We start from the raw sequence: 17,386 nt of genomic DNA, 5'->3' as shown, positions 1-17,386 counted from the left end.
GGAGGGAGGGAAGGAAGGAAGGAAGGAAGGAAGAAAGAAAGAAAGAAAGAAAGAAAGAAAGAAAGAAAGAAAGAAAGAAAGAAAGAAAGGAAGTCAGTCAGTCCTATTCAAAGGCTCCACACCAGTGAATCTTGGTAGGAGGTAAATGTGAGGGCAGTTGTTCCATAGTGATCTGTGACATAGACAGAAAACAAGGCACACCTGCCCAGGATATAAGCAGCAAAGGGTAGTCTCTTGTAGCCCAAGCTGGCCTCAAAACTGGCTAAGAGCTGAGGCTAGCCTTTAATTCTTAGTCATTCCTATGCCTACTTTCCAAGTGCTATTATTATAGCAGTCACCACCATAAGCAACTGGGGCAAAAGCTGTCTATGTGCCTGTGACACATGTGTTTCAAGCCATCATCCTTAAAGGAAAAACTACATCAAGACCCTCCTCTAAAAGGATCAGCAATTTTCTATCCCCACCCACCCCGACCTACCACCCTCCCCCTACTTCTACCATGTTCACAGGAGAGGATAAAAAAACACACTTTGGGAGCTGAAGATGTGACACATGGATCAACATGGCTGACTGTGTTAGTGATGCCTAGCATGCATGTAGTCCTGGGGCTTGAACCCCAGTACCATATAAAAGTGGACATAGTAGCACAGGCCTGTTATCCCAGTACCTGAGATAAAATAAAACAAAAACAAACAAACAAACAAACAAGCAAGCAAGCAAAACCCCACACACTATTGGCACTGTAAATCAGAGTGGTGGACATGGTATCTTTTCAAAGATCTGACACAGCGCTGACTCACTACACAGCAAAGACCCAGTGTGGAGTCTCAGCGGCCTTCTCCTGGGAGAGAAGCCCTACCCTTTTTTTTTTTTTTTTTTTTTAAATGGTCTTTTGAAACAGGGTTTCTCTGTGTAGCCCTGGCTGGCTTGGAACTCACTCTGTAGATCAGACTGGCCTTGAACTCATAGGGATCTGCCTGCCTCTGCCTCCCGAGTGCTGGGATTAAGTCAGCCTGGAAACCCTATCCTTTACCCCACAGGCCCTGTCTGTGTTTCAGGGGATCCAGGCAAGTAAAGCGAGATCTTCTCTCTTTTATCTAAGCCTATGCTGCCTCTTACTAACCTTTCAAACAAACATATGAAGGCAGAGTGCTGCTTATGAATGCAGACCTTGACAGTCCTAGACACAGAAAGGAGCAGCCCCAGTTCCCACTGCGCCCAGGCTGCACTACACCGGAGCACCTGCATCTCACTACTGGGCATGTGCTAAGGAAGCTGGTCTGGGAACTGCAAAGGATCTGCCTTCCTCTAAGATCCTCTCATTGGAAAAGAAATGCACTATGTGACGTGCCTCATCCATCTTCTGACTCCTCTATCCACACAGTGAAATCTGAGCCCAGTCAGGGACTAGCAGAGCAGTCCCAGCTGTGCACTTCCTAAGAGCACTCACTTTATGGGGGAAGGCACCAGATTGCTCAGAGGGACAAACATTTGGGTCAAGAGGAGGGTGGAGCTCTGATCAGGCCTAGAAAGAGAACCAGCCCTCCTGCCCAGAATGGTTGTCAAGCCCTTACCTGGAGTCACCATCCTGGTCATCAACATGCTCCCCAGTGTTGTTGACAGCGTATCTGCTACGTGGTTTATCTGAGTGAGACAAAAGAAGAATGGCTAAGAATGCTCCACATCCAGGATTGTGGAGCTATTAAAACCCACTGCTTCCACTGTCTATACCATTATTATTCAGCTACAAAGAGAACAAACATTCATACATCTTGAAAATATTAGGCTGTACGCAGTAAGTCATAGAAGCGTCAAGTATCATTTCTATGAAAACCCTATGATAAGCAAAGCCGTAGGACACATAGTCAACTGGGCCTTAACCATGGCTAGGAGCAGGCGGGTGAGTCATCACTTATCACTACAGAACTTAACTTCAGGGAATCAAAGTCTTGGAAATATGTAATGTAATGGTGATGCTTCACAATGGAAAGAATGCAGTTAATACCACTGAGTCATATACTTCAAATGGCTAAACTGGCCAATTTCATGTTGTATCTATGATACCATAACATGTTCAGGGGTCGGGGACCCATGTAGCTCAGTGTCAGTGCTTAGCATGTATGGGACCAACCAGGTTCTATGTGAAGCACAGGGGAAATTATAACATGCTTCCCCAAGCAGTTATAACAAAGTGCTACTCTTGTGAGGAGGGTTGAGACCAGGGGCTCAGTATGCAGCTTGGGAAGATTTCTTTTCTCCCCCATTAATCAGAACACTTCCAAAAGCTACAGCAGCTCTTTTTGGTCTCAGGGCAGAAACAAGATAGTGAAAGAGATGTCATTGTTTACAGAGGGTCACAGTAACACAAATAGTGTCTTCGGAGTCCTACCACCTCTGGAGTTAGCCTGTGGCAAATGTGCCCAGCCTAACCAGCACAAGAGAAAGTCTAACATGAGTGACAAGTCTAAGAGACAAAATACAGCCCAGGACAGGGCAAAGGAAGTACCTAAGTGTGACATCTACAGGCAGCCATGGTGGCACATGCCTGTATCCTAGCACCTGGGAGGCACAGGGAGGCACATCTCTGTGAATTTAATGAGGCCAGCCTGATGCATGGTATTGATAGGCCAACCAGGAGTATGTCCCAGTCTCAAGAAAATAAAAAATAAAAATTATCTATTGCAGATTCTGGAATGAATTTTTCAAAAGAACCATACCTGAACCCAAGAGGGCAGCTAAATTCACCTCGAGAATCTCAGCAGTCATACAATAAATGTTTTAGCTTTAAAAACTGTGAGGAAAGAAAGCTACCTCTATCTCCATCTACAACAAAAAACCAAGTTTGAGGGTAGAGCCTAACACAGTTGATATTAAGTTTCCAGTCAAAAATAATCACAATTTCTCAGGACAATACTGAAGGGGAGAAAAGCCAGAAAGTGGTGAATTCTGTCTATCGTAAGGATAACACAAAACTGCGTGAAACTTTCATGTAAAGAAGCCATTGAAAGAGAAAGGAAAGGGGGCTGGGAATGTAGCTCAGATGTCCGAGCGAGCCCTGGGTTTACTCCCTAGGACCACACAGAAGCGTTATGGTGATGCCTGTAAGCCCAGCACCCTGCAGGTTATCTTTGGCTACATGAGACTTGGTATCAAAAAATAAAATTAAAAAAAAAAAAAAACAACAACAACAAAAAAAAACCAAACCATTGGAATGTAATATAGGTAAAGGTATTGTGAACTGCTCTGTAAGATGATATAGCCATATAGACACTGAATTATGTTGGCTTTTGAGAGTCAACATCTAAGGAAATCCAACAACCATATGGCCACAGCCTGGCCTGTCACAGAACTCTAGAGGCAAGCAAGCAGCACACACTTAACTCTTGGAAAGCACACAGACGATACAGCTCTTAGGAGCCTGAACCTTACATTGAGATAAATAAAGTGTAAAGCCAAGAGTGGCGACGCACACCTTTAATCCCAGCCCTGAGGAGGCAGGAGGAGGAGGATCTCTGTGAGTTCTAGACCAGCGTGGTCTAACTCCAGGCAGCCAGGGACACATAATGGAACCCTGTCTTAAGTAAATAAGTTAATTTTAAAACGAGACAATAAATGTTCTCAAGAAAAACTTAAGGAGTTGTCTCTTTTTAATAATCTTGGAAAAGGCAGGGCCTAGGGATGCTCACTTGAAATCCTACCACTCCATGAGCAGAGAAGGTAGGCGCCACCAGTTTAAGGCTAGTCTACACAGTAGACTAGCTACACAGTAAATCCCAAGCCACCCTGGAATACAGAGTTAAACCCTGACTCAAAACAACAAAGTAACACCATCATCTCCCAGAGCAGAAGGTCTTACAGATAAAAAAAACTCAGAAACCACAAGAGACTAGACTGAAACCATGACACCATAAAAATCAAAATTCTGGCAAAAACTACACAGAAATAGCAAAATAGCTACCTATTGTAACAAAAAAAAAAAAAAAAAAGAAAGAAAGAAAGAAAGGATTTTGTTTTGTTTTGTTATGTTTTTCATTTTTTTCAGACAGGATCTTACCATGTGGCTCTAACTAATCTGGAAGTCACTATGTAAACCAGGCTGGCCTGGGACTCAGAGATATGTGCCTGCCTCTGCATCCAGAGCGCTGGGATTAAAGACATTCACCACTCCTGATCCAAAAGTCTTACTTTTAAACTTAAATATATAAATAATTCTTTCAAGTCTATAAGGAAAAACCAATTCAAGAAAAAGTCAGACACAGGATATCAATTCTCTGAAAGGTGAATCCAAACAGCTCCGGAAAGAGAAAAACAGGCGTGTTCCCAATACCACCTTGCACCGTAAAACTATCAGGCACAGCTTCTTGCCAACAGTCTAATAAAGACTAAAAATTAATCTGTTTAAAACATGATCATGAGCCCTCAGACTCAACCACATGACTCAAGGCTGGTCTGTTCCTAAAAATATTCTATAAAAGAATAATTTACAGAACGGACATGCACAGTTTATGTGGTTTTTGTTTCAGTTGGGTGGTAGTGTTGGGGCATGGGTACATGGCCTACAAGCACAGGTAAAGGCCAGAGCAAAATGTAAAGTGTCCTCCTTTCTCTGTACCTTACTGTCTCGAGGCAGGGTCTCTCACTGAATCAGCTTACCCTTCAGGCTAGGCTGGCTGGCCAGGGAGCTCTTGATCAACAACCCATCTCTATCAGTCAGTGATGACATTAGGCACACCACAGCCAAGCCAGTCTTTTTACATAAGTGCTGGGAATTTGAGGGTCTCATGCTGGCAGAGTCAGTGCACAGCCTGAAAAGACTGAAAACTACTGCCCTCAACAGGGGCTGGGCGAATAAACCAGAGTACGTTCATTTCATGGACTTCACTGCAGTCATTAAATAAGAACAAGGTGGCTGACGGTGGTGGTGGCCTTTAGTCCCAGGACTCAGGAGGCAGAGGCAGGCAAATCTCTGAGTTCAAGGCCAGCCTGGTCTACAGAGTGAGTTTCAGGACAGCCAGGGCTACACAGGAAACCTGTCTCAGGATGAGGTTGAACCTGTTTAAGACATAGACATAAAGTACAGAAGAAAATGAGCAAAAAGACCTTCCAGTCTATTTCAAGATATGTATATATTAATAATAATATATTAATATATATATTAAGAACAGGAGGGGGAATGGGCCATGTAATTCCTTTTGTACTTGGAATGTGTGCTTTGCTTGTGTATAAACAGGTTTGGAAAATGGTGAAGATAGTTGCCCTTTAGGGGGATGAGGGAGGGGGTTCTGAGAGCTTGGTACCATCTTTATGTTTTTATAATTTAAAACCCTTTGTATTATATTAGCGAGCTTTAAGAACACTGCTCACCTACAGAGGCAGGCTATGCCTGACCCATGCAGCAGTGTACTGCGACTAGACAGGAGTTATGTGCTCAATAACTCCAAGAACCTTCATGGCGGATGCTACAACCTAACAAACGAGCGTCCTGAGATTCTCTGAGGGGCTCGGGGAAGGGATGATGCTGTATTTTATTTTTTGGTGGGTACACTTTCGGAGTTTATGTACAGGAGGGTTGATTATCAAGATGGTGAACAGTTATCCATCCCCACAGTGGGCATGGACCAGAGTTCAAGATCAACTTCAGACCTTATAGTCACTTATATTTTCTAAAATAACTTATAAATTCGTGTCTGTGCTTGTAAAATCTGGTGTCTTTCTGGATTTGTCTGGAGAAACGGCTGGCCTTGGGCTCACGGCAATACCCCGGCCTCCACGTCCGGGGCGCTGGGATCCCAGATGCGCACCACTGCTGGAGCTGGCAATTCTTACGCATTTTTACTTCAAGGGCTGGAGACTCGGGAGTCGTGCCGCGGCCCCTCTCCTCCTCCTCCGCACTGTGCACTGCGCGTGGCGGGGCGGGTGGCCGCCAGGCGCCACTTACTTGTCTGGGACGCGGGGTGCTCCTGGCTCCTCTGGAAGGGGTACCTGAAGAGCAGCTTATTGCCCCTGCTGCCCGAGCTCACCAGGATCACGCTGATGGGGCTGGTATTGTCCCCCATCCTGCGGGAGCCCGGGCGTGCGCCTGAGAGGAACTCGCGTGGGGACCGCAAAAGCCGAAGGCAAGCGCCGGGCCCGCAGGGACACAGAAGAAGCGGGCACCTCGGCCTCGGCGCTCACTCTCGCGAGACTTCGCCGAGCCGCGCTCCACAGCCCCCGCGCATGCCCGGACAGCCGACTGCGCCGGCGCGACGCCTTGGCTGAACTCTAGTAGCTCGCTAGGCAAACCTGTCTGCAGTTTAAAGTCATACACTTGATTTAACCAGAGCGTATAAACTTCAAACTGTAAGAAAGGCAGGAGCGGTGGTCGGGATTGTACTAGTCTGCTCATCACATAACAATCATGTTTGCAAACTTTACAAAGAGAGAAAATAGTCGTATTTCAATCCCTCCCCCGGTCCCCCAACTATTACTCAATGAGAAGGTACCATTTGAATATTTGCCAGTGTCTGAGAGTTGCGCTTATGTTTGCCTTTTGATGGTTTGGATGTGTGATGTGAAAGGGATAACTCTAACTCATTTTGCAAGCCTTTATCCCAGTCATGTGTGATTTGAGTGTTGTGTGAGGTCAGGAGTAGGAAGGGGCTGGGAGGGAAGCAGACAGAGAGATGGAACCAGGTGCCTGGGATGGGTCGTGGGACCTTCCCACGGAACCAGTGGGAGTGCATAGGGACCGGGGCACTTGAGCCAGGCAGGACTGTGGTCCAGGCTTTCCCTCTTACTCCCCTGGGCCATTCTGCTACTTGATTAGCCAGAGCCTTGGGACCCCAGCGGTGGCCTTTGAGATAGGAAGGCCTAAACCAAGGAGTCCAGAGTTTCCCCAACTATGATCTCTGGACCCAGCAACCTTCACAGGAGTATTCACAGTATAATTTTCTATGTAATTAATAGTGACAGCCAGGCTCAGTGGTGGAGACCTGTATTTCCAGCTACTAGGGAGACTAGGGAAGCAGGATAGGAAGTTAAAGCCAGGCAGGGCAACTCATTGAGGCCTTCTCAAAAAGGGAAAGAGATGTTGCTTGCTAGTGAGCACTTGGCATTATATACAAGGCCCTGGGTTCAATCTTTTCTACCGGCACTAGCTCTGAAACGGACGTGGTAATAATGACGCGTGTGGGGGAAATGATGAGATCCCAGTCTACAGAGGTCCAGTGTACTCCCCTCTGAGGCTGCCTTACCCAATACTGACAGCACTGGATAGGAAAACTCAGGACTTACTAACCTGGGATGCATCACCTCAACTCCCAAGGTGTCCACATCATTGTGAAGAAATACCATCAGCTATTACAGAAATCAAAACGTAGGGTCACACCGTAGCCTGTGGTTAAGTGGACTCCACTGGGGACCCCTGTTTCCCCGCCAGAAGCTGGATTTGAGCTGTTGTGAAGGGGCAGAGCCAGCCTGAGCTCTGCAGGGCATACCTTCCGACTCTGATGTTAAAGTCTTACAGAAGAGAGGCTTCATTTCAAATATAAAATAATGTGGATTCAAGACCCCCTCTGCAGAAGTAGACCTTTGGAAACTGGAACTTTGGACCCTTGCACCCCATCCCCCAAGGTCTCCCTTAGGTAGAGTAGGAAACCATATGGGTGTCAGGCCTTATCTGTCCCGTCACTTGCTCAGGCCAAGGGCTGGGTGGAGCTCACAGACACTATCTGGGAGCTGCCTTCTCCACTGAGTGTTCCTCTTCAAGAAAGAGCCACTCACCCACAACAGAAATAGTTTTAAACTCTCTGCCCTGTCCTGAATCCTATGGCTAGAGATGACCCTTCATCACACTGGGTCGGAAGTTGAGTCTAAAGTCATCAGAAAGGTTTAATTGGTGAAACTGAATGGACGAGATTAATTTGCCTCCCATGGTCACCTTTCTTGGGGATCTACAGACTGCCCCCCGCCAAGTCTGGTTTCTTCTACTTGATTGAATGACAGACTTTATCTGAGTCAAATTGCTCAAGTTCAAAATGTGCCTGGAGTTTGCAGAACTGACTATAGATCAGCAGCTCCAGCATCCCGGACTCCCCACAGGGCCAGGCTCTTTGTGTCCACAGGTTGTGAAGCCAAGATGGCCTCTACCCAGTCAACAACCCAGCCCACGGCAAATCGTTCAGCTAGTTCTCGCCTCAGTTGGAACCACAGGCACTGTTTATAGTCTCCTTGAGTGTCTATGCCCTTACCTTAAAACCAAAGCAAAGCAAAGACAGCCCCACCAACTACAGAACTGTCCTAACAGAGCAAAGCAAGCTCCACCGATGACAGAACTGCTCTTACAGAGTGGCTCTGAGGGTTGAGGATGCAACACAGAGAGTTTGGTGCCCTGTGAGGGAAAGCACTTTATAAATGTCATTGATCGATGTCACACAAAAGAATCCAGTACACACTGTTGTCACATACACAGGACGGCTCTGCAAAGCCTTTAAAATGTGCTTATACTCTCTCTCTCTCTCTCTCTCTCTCTCTCTCTCTCTCTCTCTCTCTCTCTCTCTCTCTATCTCTCTCTCTGTGTTGTTTTTGTTTTTGTTTTTCGAGGCTTATACTCTCTCTTAATTCTGATGTTTGGCTGTGCTTTTATTCTCTTTGTTTTGTTTTGTTTTGTTTTGAAACAGAGTTTCTCTGTGTAGTCCTGGCTGTCCTGGAACTCACTCTGTAGACCAGGATGGCCTTGAACTCAGATGCCTGCCTCTGCCCCCTGAAGGCTGGGATTAAAGGTGTGCACCTCTGTGCTCAGCTAACTCTTTATTTTACTTGATTCTGTATATTTTATATTCTGGTTTTATTTAAGACTGGGGAATCAGAAATTCAAGATAATCCTTGGCTATATATTGCACTTAAGGCTAACTCTAGATACACAAAACCCTGTCTACCCAAAAATCAAAGAAAAGGGAATAAATAAAAAATAACATAAGCAGCAAGCCCTAGAAGTGCAAATCTGCACGTACCAGCAACCCTGGGACACACACTATGTAGCTCAGCCTGACTGCAAACTCACAACAATCCTCCTGCTTCAACCTCCACAACTGGAAAGTATTACAATCATATTCCACTACTCTTTAGTTTAAGATTACAAACCTGCCAAGCAGTGGTGGCACATGCCTTTAATCCCAGCACTAGGGAGGCAGAGGCAGGCAGATCTCTGTGTATTTGAGGCTAGTTTCATCTACAGGGCTACTAGTTTCAGGATAGTCAAGACTACACAGTGAACCCCTGTCTCTCTCAAAAAAAATGCAAACTGTTCACCACTACTCATCAGAATAAGGCAGAATCGGAGCTATGACACTCTCAGTGTAGAGTGTCAGCCTCATATGCACAAGTCTCAAGGTTTGGTTTCCAGTGCTAGGAGAGGCACTACACACTACAGTGTTAGGGGGAGATAAAACCGTGTAAAAATGACAAAGAAATGATATCCATATTATTTTTCAAATTCAGATACATTAGTAAGACCAGGACAACAGAAAAATAAGCATCTTTAAAAGAGGAAGAAAAAGAGGAAGAAGAAGAAGAAGAAGAAGAAGAAGAAGAAGAAGAAGAAGAAGAAGAAGAAGAAGAAGAAGAAGAAGAGGAGGAGGAGGAGGAGGAGGAGGAGGAGGAGGAGGAAGAGGAGGAGGAAGAGGAGGAGGAGGAGGAGGAGGAGGAGGAGGGAAAGAATCATCTAGATACATCAGGAAGAGGAAATCCAGTAGCCAGTGAAGTCATGAAAAAGGGCACAGCCTCACTTACCACCAGGAAAGGAAATGGAAACCACAAGGGAATCACTGTGTCCTGACCAGAAAGGCTAAATCAAAGGACACTAAGACCAGCTGTGCCAGACGTTAGGGAGGGAAACTCACACCAGTCGCAGAAATGCAAATTGGCCACCCTTTGGAAAAGTCTCCCATTCTTTTTCTAACGTTGAAAGTGCATGTGTCAGGACTGGCACATGGCTCGGGTGGGAACGTGCTTGCCTAGCCTGCAGGAAGCCCTGGCTTCAGTCCCCAGCACCACGCAGACTGATTGTGGTGGCACATGCCTGCAATCTCAACACTCAGAAAGTAGAGGCAGAAGGAGTACAAGTCCAGGGTCATCCATGGCTACCTAGGAAGTCTGAGGCTAGCCCGGGATACATGAGACTCTGTCAGAGTTTGTGGTGGGGAGAGGAGGGAGGGAGAAGAAAGGACACTTGGGTTGTTTCCACTTCAGGGTGTGATGGATAATATTGTTGCAATGGCCCTGAATGAAGGCCAGCAGTTAGTTACACTATAGCTAATGGCTTCAAGAGAGGTCTAAAGAACTGCCTTCCTGTGGTTTATTGGCTATTCTAAACAATTAAAAGAGAATAACAGCTGTATTTGAAAGAAACAACTACAGTGATGCTCTTGCTACGTACACACTCCCATGTTTCATTTCTCCTGAGTGTATATGCAGTAATGGAAATACAACAAAACCATATGGTAAGACCACCTACAACTTTTACCTATCAACCTAACTGGCTGGTTGTCCATTGTCTGTTTGTTTGTTTGTTTGTTTGTTTGTTTATGGACAGGAGCTGTCTACATAGGATAGCCCTGACTGTCCTGGAACTGCCTACACAGACCTGGCTGGTCTCAAGCTAAACTAAGATCTTCCTGTCTCTGCCTCCCAAGTGCTGGGATGGAAAGTGTGCACCACCACACCCTGCACCCTGCCTTTAACTTTTTGAGGAACTACCAGACTTCTTCCCAGTGTGCACCCCTTTCTCTCTCTCCATTGCATCTTATCCAGATTGCAATTTCTTTACATATTCTCTAGCATTTTTATTTTGTCTATTTGTTTGCTTGTTTGTTTGTTTGTTTTTCAATACAGGGTTTCTCTGTGTAGCTCTGGCTGTCTTGGAACTCATTCTGCAGACCAGGCTGGCCTGGAATTTCTCAGAGATCTGCCTACCGCAGCCTCCCAAATGTTGGGACTAAAGTCTTGTGCCACCACCCTGGCTTTATCTTGTCGTTTTAATTATGGCTATTCTAGTAGCTGTGAAGTAGTATATACAGCATTAAATTTTTTTTTAAGATTTATATATGTGAGTACACCGTTGTTGTCTTCAGACACACCAGAAGAGGAAATCAGATCCCATTACAAATGGTTGTAAGCCATCATGTGGTTGCTGGGAATTGAACTCAGAACGGCTAGAAGAGCAGCCAGTGCTCTTAACTACTGAGCCATCTTTCCAGCTCCATATATACAGCATTTGTCTGTTTGCTTTTGATACAGTGTCTCAACACTGTAACTTAGGTTAGCTTGCAGAACGTACTATGTAGCCCAGCCTCCAGTGTGTGACAATCAACATGACTTCCCTTCCTAAAGGCTGGGATCACAGACAGTCATCATCTTGTCTGGTGTTTATTTCCTTTGGAGAAATAGTCAAAAATCCACTAGCTAATAAAAAGACAAATAGCTGTACATTCACATGGACAAATTAAAAAAGAGACACTGGAGAAATGGCTCAGCGGTTAAAAGCACGTGCTAATCTTCCAGAGGATCCAAGTTTGGTTTTCTAGCACTCATATTAGCTGACTCACCTGTAACTCTCAACTCCAAGAGATCTGGTGTTGTCAGGGCTTTGCAGCTACACACACACACACACACACACACACACACACACACACACACGTAAATAAAAATAATAAATATAAATAAAAGAATAAACACAAAGGAATCAACTGACATAGAGCATCATGCCAAGTAAAAGTCAGTTTTTAAAAGTTACAATACTGCTGGTTAAATTTTCTGCCCCCTTTACAATTACTTCTCTCTGTTCATAATTTTTAATAATTTATTTATCTTTGTTTTATGTTCATTGGGGTTTTACCAGCATGTATGTTTATGTGGGAGTGTCAGATCTTGGAGTTATAGACAGTTAAGAGTTGCCATGTAGGTGCTGGGATTTGAACCCAGATCCTCTGGAAGAGCAGTCAGTGCCCTTAATCACTGAGCCATCTCTCCAGTCTTCTCTCCCAAGTTATCATTTTAAAAACATACTCTGGATAAATTTTGCCAAGCAGTGGTGGCACACACCATTAATCCCAGCACTCAGAAGACAGAGGCAGAGGCAGAGGCAGAGGCAGAGGCAGAGGCAGAGGCAGAGGCAGAGGCAGAGGCAGAGGCAGAGGCAGAGGCAGAGGCAGAGGCAGAGGCAGAGGCAGAGGCAGAGGCAGAGGCAGAGGCAGGTAGATCCTGTGAATTTGAGGCCAGCCTGCCTACAGAATGAGTTCCAGGACAGACAAGGCTACAAAGAGAAACCCTGTCTCAAAAAAAAACAAAAATAAAATAAAAAATAAAAATCAATTAGTAAATAAAAATTATTTCTTTCATTCTATAGGATATTGCCCAACTTTAAGCCTTAAAGCTATAGTAATCAAGGCAGTGTAGTTTTGGCTAAACATGGATATTTAAATCAGTGGGACAGACTAGAGCTGAGAAACTGTCTTATAAAAATATGGGCCAGCAAGATGGCTCAGTGAGTAAGGTAAAGGCACTGGCTGCCATGACTGTTGGCCAGAGTGATCTACATGGTTGAAGACAAGAACAGATCCTGGAAAGGTGTCCTCTGACCTCCAGCTGTATGTCATGGCACAATAAATAATTAAAATGTAATGAAAGTATGGCTAATTAATCTTTACATTCTGTCTTGGCCAAGATGCAGAGAAGCGACAGCTAATTAGCATGGGGTGGAGGAACATACAGCTGAGAATAGAATTCAGACCCTTATGCATGCTAGGCAAGCATGTATCCCCCAACCCCTGCATAATCATTTGTTGCCAATCAGTGTGAGAAGTGAATTTAATGGAGATATTAGAGCCTTTGCAACAATTGACAGATATGTATGGACATAAACAAACAAACAAACAAACAAATAAATAAAATGGGCCTAACCCTCACACTTCATACAAAAATTATCTCTCAAAATGAATCACCTATACAGACATAAAACAAACATGAAACTTTTAGAAGAAAATATAGATAAAAATCATTGTGTTTTGTGGTTAGGCAGTGGAATCTTAGACATAACTTTAAAAGAATTCTTTCTTAAGCTGGGCATGATGACCCACACCTTTAACCCCAGCACTAAGGGAAGTAGAAACAGGCAGATCTCAAAGAGCCATCCTGGTCTACATAGCAAGTTCAAGGACAGCCAATGCTGCACAGTAAGACCTTAACTCAAGAAACAGGGCGGGGATTCTTTCTCCCACTTAATTTTGAGATGGGGTCTCACAATGAAGCCCTGGCTGTCCTGGAACTTGCTATGTCGACCAGGCTGCCCTCAGGCTCACCAAGATGCCTCTAACTCTGCCTCCTGTATGTTGGCACTTACCACTAAGTATGTATGGTGCACTTACCACTAAGTCCACCCCAAAAGAATGAGTTCTAAAATAGAAGCTTGATTAGTTAGACTTGATCCAAATTAAAACGTTGACTTTATAAAAAGGACTATTAAGATGAACTGAGGGCTGGGTGAGATGCCATAATGTGTAGAGGCCCTTAAAACCAGGCTTAACAGTGTGAGGTAGTAGTCCTCTTGCCTCCACACATGTGCACATGTGTGCCCTTCACACACAAAACAAATAAACGATACATGAGAAATTAAAGACTATCTGGAAAGTGTAAACCTAGGGGAAGGTATTTGCAAATAGCATATCTGACTCCCCCCCAAACGCATCCAGATTATGTACAGAATGTCCATAAATCACTGGTAAGAAAATGGCCCAGTTGAAATGTGCACAAGGTACCTTTTATAGATAGACAATGTGCTTGAGCAGAGACAATACCAAAGATGAAAAATAGGCACCCAGAGAGATCTTCCATCACTGGCCATTGGAAAAATTCTGTTTTCAGCCACCATGCTATATCATTACTTACCTGTCCAACAGCTAAGATTCAAAAAACGCTGGCATTGATACATAGGAATATAAAACAGTAAGGACACTCATGAAAATGGTTTGGCAATTCCTTATAAGATTAAATATACACCTTGCATATGCCAGGAATTCTACTCTTAGATACAGATGTATCAACTGACAAAGATATAGAGAAATAGAATTGTAAGCTCACGCAGAGGCCTCTCTGTGAATGTGGATGAAGGACAAACTGCTGCATATTCATACCACAAAATAAAAAGTAGCCAACTACTGGTGAATACAGAAGCAGATGGATCTACAGGATATTATACAAGGGGAAAGAAAGCCAGTCTTAAAAAGGTAAAATATGGTATGATTCCAGTTACACACAGTTTTGAAAAGGATGAATTAGGTTAGGTTAGGAGCAAGAGGACGATGAGGGCTTCAAATGGGTGGCTGTGGAGTTTTTAAGATGGTGGAGCTACATAGATCTATATATGTGTCAATCCAGGACAATGAGCAAAGCAACCTAACTCCATGTTAAGATAAAAACTAAAAGAATTGTGCATTTCATTGTATATTGGTTGGTATGGAGGGCTAGCTGGAGACTGGAGATCTTTTGTTGACCCGTCACTCCTCCTGGTGAGAGCAGACTTCCATGATCTTCCCTCAGTGCTAAGTGAGAGGGATTACTGCTTCCTTGGAAGGAACCCAAGAGTCACAAAAATTAGGTGACAGGGATGGCACGGACAATTTGTGATTCTGAAATGAGAAAGGGCAGTGCAGGTCTGGATACAAGAATGACCTCCTGACATGGATGGGCCCCTATCTCTCCTGGATTCTGTGTGAGACTAAGGCCAACACCCCTCCTAAGGCCATGGGCAGTGGGCAAGAGCGATAGCACTTGCCTTACAGTCCCACCAGGCCCTAATTCCCATTGTTGCTGGCTCTGATAACAGGCTCCACCCTGCAAGCCCCCTCCCCTCTCCTAACCAGTGGCCACAGCCTGACAGGCCCCTGACCATGTGTATATAAGGAGACACTGGGGACGAGCACCATCAGGCCAGTCTTGAGTGCACTCAACTCCAGCGCAGCCTCCAACCCTCACCACCGCCACCATGTCTCTGATGAAGAATGAGAGAGCTATCATCATGTCCATGTGGGAGAAGATGGCTGCTCAGGCCGAGCCCATTGGCACTGAGACTCTAGAGAGGTAAGTCCAGGCACCATGGCTTGAGTAAGCAGGTCAGAAGAGGGATTGGTGAGACAGAAGTGACAAAGAGCAGTTAGTGAGGAGAAGCCACTGAGAAGCGGTCATGAGGACAGTATGGTCAGGACAGTAAGGACAGAGGCAGAGAGGACAGAGAGATCAATGCTTGTGAGGAGGGGATCCAGGCAGGCAGACAAGCTACTAAAGGAGGTGGGCTGGCATTCACAGAGCTCACCAGAGTCTTCCATGTGGCTCATCAGGTATTTGTTGAGTGAATAGGAATGAATGGATGAATAAACAGCTATAGGTGGATAGAGAGTGGATACAGGGATCTGCTATGTAGACCCTTGTGCAACAGGAAATAGTAACATCACTCTTGGGGTTGTTTTTAAAAGATTGTGTGTGTGTGTGTGTGTGTGTGTGTGTGTGAGAGAGAGAGAGAGAGAGAGAGAGAGAGAGAGAGAGAGAGAGAGAGAGCAAGCGTAGGTGCCATTAGAAGCTAGAGGCATCGAATCCCCTTGCATCTTAGTTACAGACAGTTGTGCGTTCTCTCCAGGGCAGTAAGTGCCATCTCTCCAAATGCTTTTTGTATTATTCAATGTACATTTTTTTTTGCATTTCATTTCCTTAAATACGGTGTAAAATACTACTTTGTTTTCTGTCTGGTAGGTCTTTAAATTTGTATATCCCTTAAATTTTGAGCCCAAGGCAAGAGCCAGTATCCTAGCCCTCTCCCTAACCAATACTTACTTGTAAAACTAACGCTTTCTCCCGACCCCTAGGCTCTTCTGCAGCTACCCCCAGACGAAGACCTACTTCCCGCACTTCGACCTGCACCATGGGTCTCAGCAGTTGCGGGCCCACGGCTTCAAGATCATGACAGCTGTAGGGGATGCGGTTAAGAACATCGACAACCTCTCTAGTGCTTTGACTAAGCTGAGCGAGCTGCATGCCTACATCCTGCGTGTGGATCCGGTCAACTTCAAGGTGGGTTTATGAGAAGGGAGGTCAGCAGAGAAAGAGACAAGAAAAAAAGCGGGTGGGGTCTCCGCTGCACTGAGCACTGAAATTCCCTTCCCTCCGCAGCTCCTGTCCCACTGTCTGCTGGTCACAATGGCCGCACGCTTTCCCGCCGACTTCACCCCTGAGGTCCACGAAGCCTGGGACAAGTTCATGTCTATCCTGTCTTCTGTCCTGACTGAGAAGTACCGCTAAGCGCCACCGCCACGACCCCCATGACCAGTTATGATCCCTCTCTTCCCCTTTATTGAACCCTCCCTCAGGTCTTTCCCAGAATCCCTAATAAATGGTTGAAGAAGGAAATAACTGGTCCTGTGTATTCGGTCTCAGAGGGAAACAGGGATGGGGACACTACGGGATGCACTGAGGTTGGCAGGAACACTGCGGCGTTTATGCACTGCCTAGAGGACATTCCTAAGGTGGCTAGGGGAGGGTCTGGAGAACCCCAGAGTCACAGCTGGCCAGAAGCAGAGCCGCCCACAGTCAGACCTGCCTGCGACTGGAGTTCTCACCTTCCCAAATCGCTTCGCACAGTGTGGTGGATGGGTGTCAGGAATTCCTCAAAGTTTGATGTCATAACTTCTGCCACCCTGGCAGGTAAGGGGTGTCGTCCCTAAAGGATAAGAAGACGCCCAGTAACTGTCTTCATAGGAGTCATTACAGGTTCTGCGAGTTCAAAGCGAACGCTTGCACTCACACGACTTAGTCTATGACAGAAGTCCCATCCTTTGGCCTCTCTCTGGGCATGTTTCTGTGGACACGCGAAGGGCTCTGTGTTTCTGCTGAGTTCAGCGAATCAAGGTGGCCGGGTATGGGAGCATTGTATGAAGAGGCCCAAACTCAGCCACAGTGCACCCGATTGCCTGCCACCAAGCACATTTAGGGGAGCAGCTGCTGCTTGCGTGGACATGGCAAGTGGTCCCCAGGAAGCAGCTCAGAACCAGCCTTAGAGGTTTCCCAGGGGCGCTTGGCAGTGCTAAGGTTAGGGGGGAAATCACATGGCTGCCCTACCTGCTCACTGACCTGCTCAGGCTGGCAATTCACAAACACCAAGGTTTCCCACAACCAAATGCCTGTTTAGTTAAAGAGGTGCTGCAGCTATTCCTCAGATGGTGCATGTCTGTGACATGGATGTAGTAATGCAGCATCAGGACCACCCATGTGCAGATTTTACAAGCTCAGGTGCTTTCATATGGACCCTGCCGACTTTCCTGTGACCCTATCCAGCCCACATAGGGGTCCAGACCATGGCGAGGTC

At 45.6% G+C, this 17,386-nt stretch overlaps 2 protein-coding genes and 1 non-coding gene across 6 annotated transcripts in view; 2 read left to right on the top strand and 1 right to left on the bottom strand.

The window, feature by feature from the left end:
- Nprl3 (NPR3 like, GATOR1 complex subunit) overlaps positions 1-6,183 on the bottom strand; it is a 34,947-nt gene extending 28,764 nt beyond the window's left edge. For 2 of the 3 annotated variants that reach the window (XM_021176705.3, XM_021176706.2), the window contains exons 1-2: positions 5,939-6,183; positions 1,575-1,644 (exon numbers count right to left, since the gene is read on the bottom strand). In XM_021176705.3, coding sequence (XP_021032364.1) covers positions 1,575-1,644; positions 5,939-6,056 — 188 coding nt within the window. In that variant the 5' untranslated portion in view covers positions 6,057-6,183. The remainder of the gene's footprint in view (positions 1-1,574; positions 1,645-5,938) is intronic. The other variant, XM_029483574.2, reaches the window with a different exon arrangement.
- A 4,068-nt stretch (positions 6,184-10,251) lies between these two features.
- Positions 10,252-10,391, top strand: LOC115032661 (small nucleolar RNA SNORA2/SNORA34 family). Its single transcript, XR_003838292.1, has one exon. It is a non-coding gene; the product is annotated as a small nucleolar RNA SNORA2/SNORA34 family (small nucleolar RNA).
- A 4,625-nt stretch (positions 10,392-15,016) lies between these two features.
- LOC110305093 (hemoglobin subunit zeta) lies at positions 15,017-16,323 on the top strand. Of its 2 annotated transcripts, none has more exons than XM_021176875.2 (3): positions 15,017-15,111; positions 15,891-16,095; positions 16,195-16,323. In XM_021176875.2, exons 1-3 carry the CDS (start codon positions 15,017-15,019, stop codon positions 16,321-16,323), a joined length of 429 nt encoding a protein of 142 aa, XP_021032534.1. The 2 variants fall into 2 exon arrangements, with proteins under 2 accessions (XP_021032534.1, XP_085685433.1); XM_085829307.1 differs by lacking the exon at positions 15,017-15,111 and adding an exon at positions 15,355-15,368.
- Positions 16,324-17,386: the final 1,063 nt, after the last annotated feature.

Source organism: Mus caroli, unplaced genomic scaffold, assembly GCF_978045245.1.
Source record: "Mus caroli unplaced genomic scaffold, Mus_caroli_1 scaffold_13, whole genome shotgun sequence".
Taxonomy (NCBI): Eukaryota; Metazoa; Chordata; class Mammalia; order Rodentia; family Muridae; genus Mus; species Mus caroli.
This window is presented reverse-complemented; position numbering and strand designations above follow the sequence as displayed.